This window comes from Drosophila guanche, unplaced genomic scaffold (genome assembly GCF_900245975.1).
Source record: "Drosophila guanche unplaced genomic scaffold, DGUA_6, whole genome shotgun sequence".
Classification (NCBI taxonomy): domain Eukaryota; kingdom Metazoa; phylum Arthropoda; class Insecta; order Diptera; family Drosophilidae; genus Drosophila; species Drosophila guanche.
The window spans coordinates 1,049,665-1,063,563 of record NW_022995744.1 but is presented as its reverse complement, the minus strand read 5'-3'; the positions used below and the strand labels follow the sequence as shown (position 1 = coordinate 1,063,563).

At 39.2% G+C, this 13,899-nt stretch overlaps 1 protein-coding gene across 4 annotated transcripts; it reads left to right on the top strand.

The window, feature by feature from the left end:
- Positions 1 to 345: 345 nt before the first annotated feature.
- Positions 346 to 9,446, top strand: LOC117579750 (ecdysone 20-monooxygenase). Of its 4 annotated transcripts, none has more exons than XM_034265768.1 (7): positions 346 to 496; positions 7,274 to 7,571; positions 7,637 to 8,231; positions 8,299 to 8,476; positions 8,549 to 8,788; positions 8,866 to 9,081; positions 9,144 to 9,446. In XM_034265768.1, the coding sequence occupies exons 2-7, from the start codon at positions 7,280 to 7,282 to the stop codon at positions 9,252 to 9,254; spliced, it is 1,632 nt and encodes a 543-aa protein (XP_034121659.1). In that variant the 5' UTR covers positions 346 to 496; positions 7,274 to 7,279; the 3' UTR covers positions 9,255 to 9,446. The 4 variants fall into 4 exon arrangements, with proteins under 4 accessions (XP_034121659.1, XP_034121661.1, XP_034121658.1 ...); XM_034265767.1 differs by lacking the exon at positions 346 to 496 and adding an exon at positions 7,114 to 7,193; XM_034265769.1 differs by lacking the exon at positions 346 to 496 and adding an exon at positions 7,135 to 7,197.
- Positions 9,447 to 13,899: the final 4,453 nt, after the last annotated feature.

The window sequence follows — 13,899 nt, the reverse complement described above, 5'->3', positions numbered from 1 at the left end:
CTGGCTCTGCGAAAGAATCGGTTGGTGTCTGTTACAACTTGTATTATAGTTCTAATTATTGCAAAGATCACTGCAATATCATTAATTCTATGCAACGGTTATAAGCCATCAACATGAACGAAAGTAACTTAGAGAAAGAACGAGTTTGAGTGCGATGTCTTGCTGTTGATTAGGATTTTCGTCAGGCCAGAGGTTGCACTTGGAGATGGGACAGAGGAGTCTGACAAGAGCTTGAAATAACTGCAATACTTAAACAATGTGCAAATATATAATATATATACATACATACATATGTACATATGTATATTCAATAGCAGAGCAATGAAGAATCAGAGTGTTTTAAAAATAATTTGGAAGTGCTGAATTGAATATTCAAGTGATAATTCCACCCATTAGTCATACAATGCAATTGAAAATGCCAGAAGCTACAAGTCGTCTGGTCTAGCCTGCAAGGAAATCTAATTGATTGGATTTAAAACTGTTACTCTTTAAACTGGTGAGTACATTCGAATGATTTTGCTTTACAAAAGCGTAGTTCGGGTAGTTTTTTACCCGGTACTCGAAGAGTAAATAGGGTATATTGTATTTGTGTCAAATGTGAATGTATGTAACACACAGAAGGAAGTGTTTCCGACCCCACAAAGTGTATATATTCGATATAGCCCTCTCTGTCTGTCCGTCCGTCCGTCCGTCTGTCCGTTCGTCCGTTCGTCCGTCTTGTTTGTGGGCTAGTTCTCAGGGACTATAAAAGCTAAAACCACCAATTTTTGGTGCATTCACACTGCAAAAATTAGCCCCGCCCCTTTGCTCCACCACAAAGGACGAAAATCTCTCACAGCCACAATTTTAAAGATGCCAGAAAACTAAAAATTCCGTACTGAAGAACTATCTATCTACCAGATCACCTAATTGGGATCCGATTGGATTAATGTTATAGCCAGTATGAAGAAATTCATTTGCAGTGGCCACCACCCACCCCGTCCAGCAGCTTTGCTTATTTTTGCACATTCTCTCATTTCACAATCGTTCAGTGTGCGGCGCTAGGGTTGGGGGCGAGCTAAGGCGAGCTAAGCAGTGATGTAGATGTAGATGACATAAGTATGTAAAAATATTGTAAAATTTGTACTGGTGTACTAAAGAGTACCGGGTATAAAAGTAAAGAGCTTTGTTTTTCTGAAAAGCTGATTCATGCAGCTAAAAAGTGGACCCCAAAATGTTGTGTGTTTTAACCAAACTTATTTACTTACTACCATCATTTGTAAGATACTTACATAAGTTATAAACAACCAAAAAGCGCTACCTCAAAAACACATTTTTTTAAATCTTTTAATAAACGTCCTGCCATAGAAAAAAAAGTATCATCAAACCATTTCTAAGATCCAATTCTTTCAGGAAAAGTTAGTTTGGTTCGAAGCGGCAAAATCGTGTCGGTTAGTGTAATTTAATCAATGTTCACTCGATTTTTTAACAGGCTTAAATAGATTTTCACCAACGCAATCTATTGAAAGTAAAAACAAAGTCCTACGGGTTCCATGAAAACCAATGGGACTTTCCCCACATAACCATTTCTCGGTAGCGAATTCATTGAATATTTTACAGCCTGAGCTGCAAAAACTCAACTCGTTGATCATTAAATGCAACTAAGACTCACAAAAATGAGTCAAGCTGTAAAAACACACACACTTTTCTGAGTGCATGCGTATATAGTACGAGTATATTGGAAAATAAATATATCAAGTTGTACTTATGTACATACTTCGGCAAAGAAAGCCATTAATTTGTAATTAGTCTTTCAGCTGCGCTCCACTCCAGTCGAGCTCTGCCGCTGCTTGTCCGTGTGCTCGAGTCATTTTTATTTGTTTATTTATACTTTTTTTCATTATTATTTCTTATTCATCGGCAAGCTCGAGTGATTTCAGGTGTAACACAATAAGATTAAATATTAATAATATAATTTTTGTTATGATTTACTTTTGTTGTCAATTAGGTAAGAATACCTTAAGTTCATTCTGGGCCTCTGGCCAGCAGTAGTTTAAATTTGTTCGAGGTATATTGATATACATACATATCCACTGTTTTCTTTGTTATATGTATTTTGGACGTCCCGTTCCAAATCTCGAATATAACGAGATATTTTGGGGTCGGGACGGTGTCTATAAAGACACATGTGTTTTGTGGTTTTCCGGGACAATATGGGATATTATTAATTAATTAAATTGGTTAAGCCGTAGCTAAGATCACAATTTGTAGTAAAAGTAAGCGGTATTAGTTTTATCAGATGTTATTGGTTACTGCTTTTAAATTCAGCAATCAAAGTTTTTTATTTTAATTTTGTCTAGAAATCTGATGGTCTTTTCCAATTACTTGGCCACTGTACCAGGTCGCACGCGACTTCTTACTTTATTGTTGACAAATGTCTTTACTTAGTTTATTTGATCTTTTGTTAAATAAATACCAAACGAGGGGTGAGCGATTCTTCTGCATTTTTCGTCATGTTCTGAGATCGGGTTTCGGCCTCCCCTTTCGACTAAATTTCGATTGACTTTGACAAAAATGAAGTCAGCAAAAGCGAATCCAGAACGACCAGCCGAATCAATTTCTTTTGTGGCGTCAGGCAGTCATCATGAAAAGGGGAAGCAGCAGTAGTTGAGGAAAAGTCTGAAAGAGTTAACATACAGACATAAATACATACTTAGTTAAGTGTATGTGTAAGTTCGCTTGCTCACGTTGCCAACGACAGGCCGAATATGTGACACACAAAAAAGTTAAAATACTTATAATATTTTTTGTGTTTTGCTAAATAAACAAGTTTATTTTATCAAATATACTTACATACATACAACTAGATATAGCCGGTGATTCTTGGCTCGTTATTTATTCGCAGCTATTTTTATTGGCACATTTTTCACATTTATGCAAATCGAACCGAAAGAAGAGCAAGCTTGATACGCTGCGCAGTTACAGAACACCCGAGCTCAGCTCAAAGCTAAACGAAATCAGCAGATTATGTCACTTGCGCCCATACACATACTAGTAATTGTGTATCAGTATATATAGATTGCACAAGCCGTGTCTCAGAGCTTTCGATATCTGGGTGATGGCGATCAATGTCTTCATGGTCACGGCCACGATCGGCAAACGGCCAACTAAGCGAGCAATTTGCTTCCTCTCCCCCAATAAGAATCTATATAAAGAGTGAGTAATATGTATACAAATATGTATGTACCTACTACATGTATAGCTTGGGGACAGAAATTGAGAGGTAATGTCTCCACCTGACTTAGTCTTTAACCAGGTTCAATGTACCTTGGAAAATAGAAATAGAGAAATTTTCTCATTAGATTTTTGCTTTACCCCTCTTCTTATGTGCTGCCTCCACAAAGCCTGGTCTCAGAAGCCGCCTGGCCTGACCATGACCAAACTTGCTTTCCGTCCCAAAGCAGGTACGTAAGCCGACTTTGGATCTCAAGCAGGCCCCGCATGTTAGAAAGGCATTAGAGGTTGGTAAATAAAAGTGAAAGAACTTTGGCGTGGAGTATGTGATTAATGTAGTGACATCATAACAGCATATGTAGATAACAAAATAGTATAATTATTGGTTTAATTATAATTTATAATATTATGTTTCTCGGATATAATCAATTAATAAGTTATTTATTTTAAATCTCTGTTCATTCATTCAAGAAAATAAAAGATCAACAATTTTACCAATTTGTATTCAAAGCGATCAAAAAAAGAAACCAAGGTTTTATTTGCGTCTTAACCCAGTTGGGAAGGTGGTGAAATGCCAACCTTAAATTGTAAAATTCGGAGAGAATCAGATCATAACAAAAATAGAGCTAAAATAACTTTCCCATGGCCGGGTTCTTACTTTACATAATAATCCCTTACATAATATGCTTTCTACTGAACCTGGGATGGAATGCTTTCTTCTCCGCTGTGGCCTGGAGCTGGTTTCCAATCCGGTTTAGGCCAGCAGCTGCTTCTTCTTCTACTAGTCGTCTAACACAACTCTAACGACGACCAAGCATGAAGGAGAATAACGTTGGGTTGAAATTGGACAGCGTCGAGTGGATCTACATATCTGCATATTAATCAGAGACGATTGTATGCCTGAGAAGAATTTGCAAGAGTTCTTATAAAAAAGCGAGTTTTTGTTGCGCTCATTGGAAAAGTGAGATTCGCAAAGAACGGCGCACGCGTCGAGATGAGGAAGTAATTAAAACCCAAGAAGGAAGTGCTTACCACAGATGTCTGTGATTTGTATATACATTCATACATATGTATGCACTTCCAGTTTCTTTCTTATTATTTGTTTCTACTTTTGCACACACTAGAATAAACTTAGGCCTATCAGCTTATAAATTTGCATTCTTCGAATCAGAATCGAATCTGGACTGGCCCCTCCATCTATCCATACACATCTCTCCCACTTCGGTAGCCATGATATGCACAATGTCACGTAGATAACGATATATGTATATACCAATGTATTTAGATATGTATGTGCTTATAGAATGTACCTTACCTGAGCACAAAGGCTTCTTATCTGGCATTCCTGATTCTTTTGCAAATAAAATGTTCGGTAGTCCGCAGTCATCATCATGAGGTTTTCCTTTTCCGTTTATTTGTTATTCGATCAAATACGAGTATCTGCGCAGTTGTTTAGCTCTGGCAAATATTGGAATTGATCATCTATCTCTGGTTTGTTTCCTTTAAATTTAATTTGTAGTACATTAATCATTTTGAACAGGTAACCCCACCTCCGTAAGACTTAAATTGATTTCTAGTTCAATTATATTGCATTTACATCCGGTCGGCAAGAGACGAACAAAATAGTGTCAGCTTTGAGAAACATGGGTCTAATTTCAAAACCAATCCCCGATCTTTCATATTGAAACCTTTGATCTGAGGTTCGGTTGAGCAGTTATTGCTATTTGCCTTAATAGATAGGTAAACATCGTTCATTTTACTCATTTTTATTCAGAGAACTAGGTAGTTCTTTTAGTTCGTTTTTGTTTTGTCCTAATTCGTTCTAGTTGGTAATCGTTGTTTTTTTGATCGTTCTTTTTTGTTCGTTAATTTTTGTTCGTTCTTTGCCGTTCGTTCTTTTTTGTTCGTTATATTTTTTGTTCTTAGGTGAGTTTGAGATCTGATTGCCATTTTTAAGACCATGTGTACAATTTAATTTACAATTTAAGGGCTTTTTAACTTAGAGTATTCGTTTTTATTTATACTTGGTAATTCAATTCCATGAGGCATACCCAACAGTTTCAATTATATATTGCTAAAAGTGTTCGCCTTACTCATTATATATTTCTAAAATTTTTTAAATGCACTTGAATTCGTGTGATATCACAGCAGTGTGGAGGCAAAATTTTGAGGCTTTATAGTTTCTGAGAACTAGCGGACAAACACGACAGACATGCCTATATCGACTCGGCTTTTGATGCTGATCAAGAATATATGTATAACTTTATGGGGTAGGAAACGTTTCTTTCTGTGCGTTACATACATTCACTTTTGTAAATGCCCAAACACAATGTACCCTTTTTATACCCGGTACTCGAAGAGTAAATATTGTTTGAGCCATGTCTGTCTGTCCGTCTGTCCGTCCGTCCTTCTTGTTTGTCGGCTAGTTCTCAGAGACTATAAGAGCTAGAGCCACCAAATGTTGCATCCAGACTGCTATATGCTCACACTGAAACCAGTGAATTAAAAAATGAGTTACGCCCCCTTCCGCCCCGCAAAAGGGCGAAAACTCCCAAATCTACAATTTTGAAGATAAAAGAAAACTAAAAACGCCATTCTGTAGGGAGACCATATCTATCAGATCACCTGATTGGGATCCGGTTGGATCATTATTGTAGCCAGAATGAAGATATTAATTTGCAGTGGCTAAACTCACCCTGTCCCGCAGCTTTTGTTGTTCTTTCACATTCTCTCATTCACACTCTGCTTCTGCTTCACTCGGCCTCTGCCTCTGCCGACTTTTAACCCACCCCGTCTCGCAGCTTATATATGTTTTTTATTGTGTGCGGGCGCTGCCGCTGCCACGAGTCTGCAGTGTGTGGGTCTAGGGAAGGGCGGCGAGCTAAAGGAGAGTGTTGGTGTGAGAAGTGTTGTAGATGTATATGACAGATGAAAAAAATAATTAAAATTTGACAAAACACCGCTTAGGTGCAGATGTATGTAGTACTGAGTGCCGTATATAAAAGTTGTGACGCGTAAGAAGCGTCTCACACTTCCCTTCTCGTTACTCTTACCGTACCGGTAAAAAAATAAGGTAAAATATAAAAGGATATAATATTAATATAATATAATATTAACCCTTAACGGTTCATGCAAGGCATAATTTGATCTAAAAAGTGGAAGGAATAAAGTTTCTAGTTTGTCTAATGGGAATCGTAACATTTATGCTCAACCAGTCAGGCTACATACACACGTCCCCCATGATCAAGTTGTGCATACCAATTACACCAAGCCTTTATTTAAAACGTTAATACGAATGGCAGTTCAAAAATAATAGTTAACATATTAAAGTATGTGAAAAGTAGGGGGCCTAGATGACTACCCTGTGGCAATCCAGAAGTAACCATAAGGTAAAGAGAAGGAGTTTTTAAAGAGGACTCTTTGAGACCTAGAACAAAGGTAGCTTTAAACAAGGGTCCAGACAGAGACTCGGCACAGTACCTAAGTACACATCAAAGATCATGAAGCAGTGAGCTTTCATTTAACAAAGCTTTCTAGCTTAGCCGTATCATCGGAGAAGAGAATCCACCAGCCGGTCTAAAACCAAAACTTTTTCGTACATGTATTTTGAAAAGACTTTTGCACGCTTGCCATTTTGGCAACTCCATCATTACAAGTATTTTTGGGGAATTAACCTTGAACTTTATCACACCTGTTCGCTATCTTATCTGGGCAGGCCCATACAGCTTGTTTCTTTTGACATAAGTAAGTAATGCAAAATCCAACTGGCAGACAAAAGAACAGAGAACCAAGAACAGAGAGCAAACTGTTATCGCGGCTATCTTAGCTATTGGCAATTATAAGTAATGCAAAATCGATGATATGGGTTGGCCGAAAAATAGCTATATAAGGCCACGTACCCAGTGGAAGACCGTGGGCTTGGAATCGAATTGAGTCGAACCGTCAGGTTGCAATTAAAGGCCTAGAAACGCGACAAAATCGTTGGTGAAAATTTGCATAACTATTTGCTTGACAGTGTTTTGAAAAGTTAATCTCAATCTTGATTTTCCTGCTGTTCCAGCGCCTGATGTTAATGGCCGTGATACTGTTGCTGGCCCTGGCACTTGTACTAGGCTGCTATTGCGCAATCCACAAGCACAAGATCGGAGCGACCTATATTAAGCAGTTGCTGAAGAACACTCGGCTGGAGGACTGTTACCATGCCACGCCTCTCGTGAAGGAAGAGCACAAGCTTCGTCTTCGTCGTAGCATCTGGGATATACCCGGTCCCCAGCGCATACCCTTCCTCGGAACCAAGTGGATATTCTTTGTGTTCTTTCGACGATACAAGATGACTAAGCTGCACGAGGTCTACGCAGGTGAAAGCTCCTCAAACTACATTAGGTCATATGTTAATAAGACCCTCACCCGACCTCCTCTCTAGACCTCAATAGGAGGTACGGGGACATAGTACTGGAGGTGATGCCCTCCAATGTGCCTATCGTACATCTCTACAACCGCGATGACCTGGAAAAGGTGCTCAAGTACCCCAGCAAGTATCCTTTTCGGCCCCCCACGGAGATTATTGTTATGTACCGGCAGTCTCGTCCGGATCGATATGCCAGCGTGGGAATCGTCAACGAGCAGGGTGCCATGTGGCAGCTACTACGCACATCGCTCACATCCAGCATCACTTCACCCCGCGTACTGCAAAACTTTCTGCCTGCCCTAAATGCCGTCTGCGATGACTTCATCGACCTGCTGAGGGCCAGACGCGATCCCGAGACCCTCGTCGTACCAAACTTTGAGGAGCTGGCCAATCTAATGGGTCTGGAGGCAGTATGCACTCTGATGCTTGGCCGTCGCATGGGCTTCCTGGCCGCCAATGCCCAGCAGCCGCAAAAGATAAGTCAGCTAGCGGCGGCCGTCAAGCAACTGTTCATTTCACAGAGGGACTCCTACTACGGTCTCGGTCTGTGGAAGTACTTTCCGACGAAGACGTACCGGGACTTTGCTAGGGCCGAGGACTTGATCTATGAGTAGGTATACAACGGCCTAAAGATGCTTGCTATTTTCTATCTAAATGTGGGGAATTCCTCTACGCAGTGTCATCTCCGAGATCATCGACAATGAGCTGGAGGAGCACAAGAAGTCGGCTGCATGCGATGACGAAGGAGACGCTGGCCTGCGTAGTGTCTTTCTAAATATCCTGGACCTCAAGGATCTGGATATAAGGGACAAGAAGTCGGCTATTATTGACTTTATAGCTGCGGGAATTGAAACGGTCAGTGGTTGCTCATCGCAAGGCTCGCGGCGTCCTTAGACTAATCGGGGTTTTCTTGAAATATTTTCTTAGCTAGCTAACACTTTGTTGTTTGTCCTGAGCTCGGTGACCGAAGAACCTTCGGCCATGACCCGGATCCTGAGCGAGTTCTGTGAGTACCGGGATACAAATATTTTGCAGGATGCCCTCACAAACGCGACCTTTACGAAGGCCTGCATACAGGAGTCGTACAGACTAAGACCCACCGCCTTTTGTCTGGCCCGTATACTTGAGGAGGATATGGAGCTATCGGGTTACTCCCTTAATGCTGGGGTAAGTAGTGATATTACGGAGAAAAAAAAGTCTTCTTCCGTTCATGATGGTTCCTATCTTTTTGCACACACCCATAGACAGTAGTTCTCTGCCAAAACATGATAGCATGCCAAAAGGAAAGCAACTTTCAAGAGGCAAAAAAGTTCTCCCCCATGCGTTGGATTGATCCTGTAACGGAAAACTTCACCGTGAATGTGGACAGTGCCAGCATTGTGGTTCCTTTCGGGGTGGGTCGAAGAACCTGTCCGGGCAAACGCTTCGTGGAAATGGAGGTGGTGCTACTACTCGCAAAGGTAAGCGAGATGATCACTTCGGTTTCCCAAAGTTCAATAAGACCAGCTTTAAACTCTTGCAGCTGGTAGTGGCATTTGATGTGAGCTTTGTGAAGCCGCTGGAAACGGAGTTCGAGTTTCTTCTGGCCCCGAAAACGCCCCTAAGTCTGAAGCTCAGAGATCGTGTAATCTGATCGTGGATCAAATGCATGCAAATTAAATTAAGAACTGAACCATTAAGTAAAACTAATGAAAACTTTAATATAAATCAGCCAGAATCAGCAGCCTAGTCTTGTGAAGTAATTAAAGATACGAGTAGATAAGAGATTGATATGCATACATTTTGCTGACTTGAGGTGCTGATGCATTTGACCCTTTTCTGTACATATGTAGGTCGTGTTTGATTTGTTGTTGTAACTTAGTTATACTCGTGTGGTTATTGTTAGTTAGATAGCATGTAAGTAGCGGCAATTGTTTTTGTGCGTTCTGTAAGGAAAAGACTGTGTTGGAAGTTTTGTTTTGCCCGTCGTGTATATGTAGACGCATTTCCGAATCGTACTCCCAATTGTATTTATTCAAGTCTTCTAATGCCTTAGTTCGTACTTCATCTCTGTATCTGTGTATAATATGGTTCATCAATGAAACCACAAAACTAAAATTTAGCGAAATGAAATAAAACATGAAAACAAATCTGGTATTATTATTGTTGTTGCTAGTTGTTATACGATAACATGGAGCTACAACAGCGACAGGAAGCCATTTCTCACACAAATCGGTCCACAAATAGCGCAGAAGTAAGAATTAGTAGGCCCTTAATGAGCAGCATGAAAAGTTAGGTCCCTTTTTGAAGTACGCGCTCATTGTTAACGAATTTGTATTTTTAATATCTGCGAGCTTTTGTCAAGAAAAGAATATCAGTGTGACAGAAGCTGATGGATAGCAACGCCCTGTTAATGGCATGAACACTAGCTATACAGTATATAGATAAGTCATTCCATACAAGCAAAACGTCCCCTCTCCAGGGTGCATGTAGAGTACCCCGTGCCAACTACAAATTTCAGAGTGCGTGTAAGACTCATAAACAAATGCAGCCGTATGCCTTTTTAAGCGCTCAAACCAGGATTTTTTCTTGACTTCACACTGACTCCGCATGTATGTATGTGTTGGTGAATTGACTTGCTGAACTGCGATGGATCAAAAATTCTTTTTAATGTTTAAAATTTGTTTTCGCGGCTTAGCGTATGAACCTGACCTACCGCAACATGCGCAGAATAAGGGGTGGGGCTTGGTGGCCGGACCCTTGGGGGTTGGGGAAAATAAATATACAAAAAAATGCTGTTATTCGTGTATTATGGATTATTACTATTATTTTAATTGTTTTATATGCAGATTTTATGCTGCATTATTTTAAATTGCATGCATTTTATATAAACGGTGTCGCTTCTCGACTTCGTTTTCTGTCGTATTATCAACATTTTTTCCAAATTCAATTCAATACATTCAATATATTCATACATATGCCACGAAAAGGCAACAATTAACTTTCATTTTTTCTCGGTAGCGAGCTCGCCTGTGAGCGACCTGCGATACAAAAATGTACCATCACACAAGCTCGCATGCGAGCTCGCTTGTGAGCATTTTGCAAGTCTCTCGCAAAAGGCACGTTTGTGGTTTGCTGGGTACACTATGCGTGACGCTTTCGCTTCAAATTTACAGGGAGTGAAACACTCGGAATTAGTCCTTTTTGTTCTGCATAGGTAATAACGGTTCGTTTGGAAGGCTTGTAGAAGGGATGGTTGTTGTAATTTCAACTTCGTAGAACGCTCTGGTTTCCCTTCCAGTGTAGTTTCCGAAAGAAGCATTACTGAACACATCTTTGGCATGCATCTAGATGCGTTCCTTGGGAATGTATGGAACAGTATGTATGTCCTGCCCCAGGAACCTATTAAGAACCGTTCCGGAACTGTTCAATGGATTCATTCCATAGCACATCCGTGGCATGCATAAAAGAGCATTTTGAAAGAACGCGAACAGAACATGTGTACACAATAATATTAATTTTCAAATTAATTGCGTTTATTTAATAAGATAAAACTAGAAGGGACGTGTGAGGCGCTTCTTACGCGTCACAACTTTTATACCTGGTACTCAGTACTACGTCTGTACCTTAGCGGTGTTTTGTCAAATTGTACATATTTTCTTCATCTGACATCTTAGAAAATACTAATCGAATAAAATGTTTTTGGAAGGTTAGAAATGTGTTATATTGGTTTTGTCGATTAGTTTTCAGCTTGCCGTCGTACATCTACTTTCGAGCACAAATAAGTACAATATAACTTTTTTACTCTTCGTATAAAAATGGTAGGAAGCGAGCAAAACAAGCGCAAGAGATCTAGAAAAGAGCATTGAATGAACAAATTTAAATCTAAAACTGATTTTATGGATGTTCAAATTTATCAACCTTATACTCATTTTATCAATTTATAAAGAGATAAAACACCTAATTATTATTATTCCTATAAAGATAAGTCATGAAAATGACTTCAAAGATTCCAATGACTCCAATCTTGTGGAGAATTGAATGATGATTCGAGTAAAATTATCGCTTTAAAGCTAAGAGTCTTAACTAGCTAGTTAAATTAATTAGAACATCAAAATATAGGAATATGATTTAAGATCTACGGTATATTTGGAAGTGTGAACATACATTTTTCGTTTGGTATATTTCTGGGATATTTCTGTGCTCAAATTTAAAACGCAACGTTTAGACACATCAGAAAATTTGAAATTTTTCATTTTAAAAGTGTCTTCAAATAATCCTTATTGTTCTCAAAACTAGTGACAGGTTTTACTGCTTAAATGCAATGGAAATTGACATCCTCTTAAGCAGTTGTCTTTTTCACTAATTTGAACAGTCCAAAAAACTCTTAACTTCCAAACCTTAGGATTCATCCTAAAAACTTGAACTGCAGAGAAAGGGCACAAAAGTTCCCATTGGTATGCAAACCATACACAAAAAATTGAACAATCCACGTTATGCATTCAGTCTTATGCTGCCAAGAGGAATCACTCTTTTACCTCTTTCGTCGAAGCCCAATTAATGCACCTGTTTATAAAAAATAGTGTACACATGATTTTTATACCTGGTACTCGAAGAGTAAATAGGGTATATTGTATTTGTGCGAATAGCGGTTGTATGTAACGCACAGAAGGAAGCGTTTCCGACCCCATAAAGTATATATTCTTGATCAGCATCAATAGCCGAGTCGATAGAGCCATATCTGTCTGTCCGTCTGTTCGTCTTGTTTGTCGGCTAGTTCTCAGAGACTATAAAAGCTAGAGCCACCAAATTTTGGCTCCGGACTGCTGTATGCTCACACTGAAACCAGCGTATCAAAAATGAGCCACGCCCCCTTCCGCCCCCGCAAAATGGCGAAAACCTCCCAAATCTACAATTTTGAAGATAAGAGAAAACTAAAAACGTTATTCCGTAGGGAATGACCATATCTATCAGATCACCAAATTGGGATCCGATCGGATCATTATTATAGCCACAATGGAGAAATTAATTTCCAGTGGCTAAACCCACCCTGTCCCGCAGCTTTTGTTGTTCTTTTTACATTCTTTCATGCACACTCTGCTTCTGCTTCACTCGGCCCCTGCCTCTGCCCCTCACTGACAGCTTATATTATTTTTTTTTTGTGTGAGGGCGCTGCCTCTGCCACTGCCGCAAGTCAGCAACATTTTGGTCTAGGGAAGGGTGGAGAGCGTGTTGGTGTGAGAAGCGTTTTAGATGTAGATGACTTTGTAGCATTAAGATACTGACAGAAGCTTGTTGCTATAGAACATACATGTGATATGTGAATACGATAGAGAAAGAGGAAGAACATGCAGTTAATAGGTGAATATCGAAATTGAAAAGAAGAAGAGATTAAATTGATTTGAATTCCGACTCGGTCGAACCAGCAGCACTTGGCTTTTATTTCGAGATTTTGATTTCGAACTGGTTGCGAGGAGTTGCGGAAACAGTGGCCGAAAGCTAATTTTTAAAAGTTAAACCAAGACTCGGTTTTTAACGCTCTGTATTAGAAAAAGAGTGACCATCAAAGTTGCGTACAAGAAATTTTCATAGATGGCGCCACTTTCGAAAAATCTGATGTGAAACCTAGCGGTCAATTTTGCACAGAATGTGCAGGGAAAAAGTACCAATTTTATTTCTGTTTTAAATATCTCATAAATTGGAAAATACGATTAACTGATCCAATTTTTTGTATGCATTTTATTTAGTAGGCTTTTTACTACGTGTTCTGTAATGTGAACGATATCTAGTGGTTGGCAATGTCTTCTACATCTAGATGTAGTCCTGAGTGCCGGGTATAAAAGTTGTGACGCGTAACAAGCGCCTCACACGTCCCTTCTGGTTTTTTTTCGACTTCTCACGAGTTTTTGAAATTAAAATTTTGTAAGAAGAACATCAACATTTTTGCATTTTAAAGCTTAATATTTTTCAAATGGTAAGCTGAAACCACAAAGTGCTTGTGTACACTTTATAGATGTTTTCATCAGCTTTATGAAATGGCTAAGTTCATTACAACCATATGTAAAATACTTAAGTTATGTGAAATAAGAAGCGCTCCCTCTTAAAACCGTTACAAAAAAATACCAGACTTTAAAAATTCGTTTAAAAAAAGTTCTGCCATAGAAAAAAAACCATTAATAAAAAAAAAGTATTTAAAAAAGTTTTAAGCCCTCAGTCTATCAGAAAAAGTCGGTTTGGTTCGAAGCGGAAAAAAAAAAGGTTGGAATTTGTCGAGTAGTGTTATCGTTTCAGATACTTAT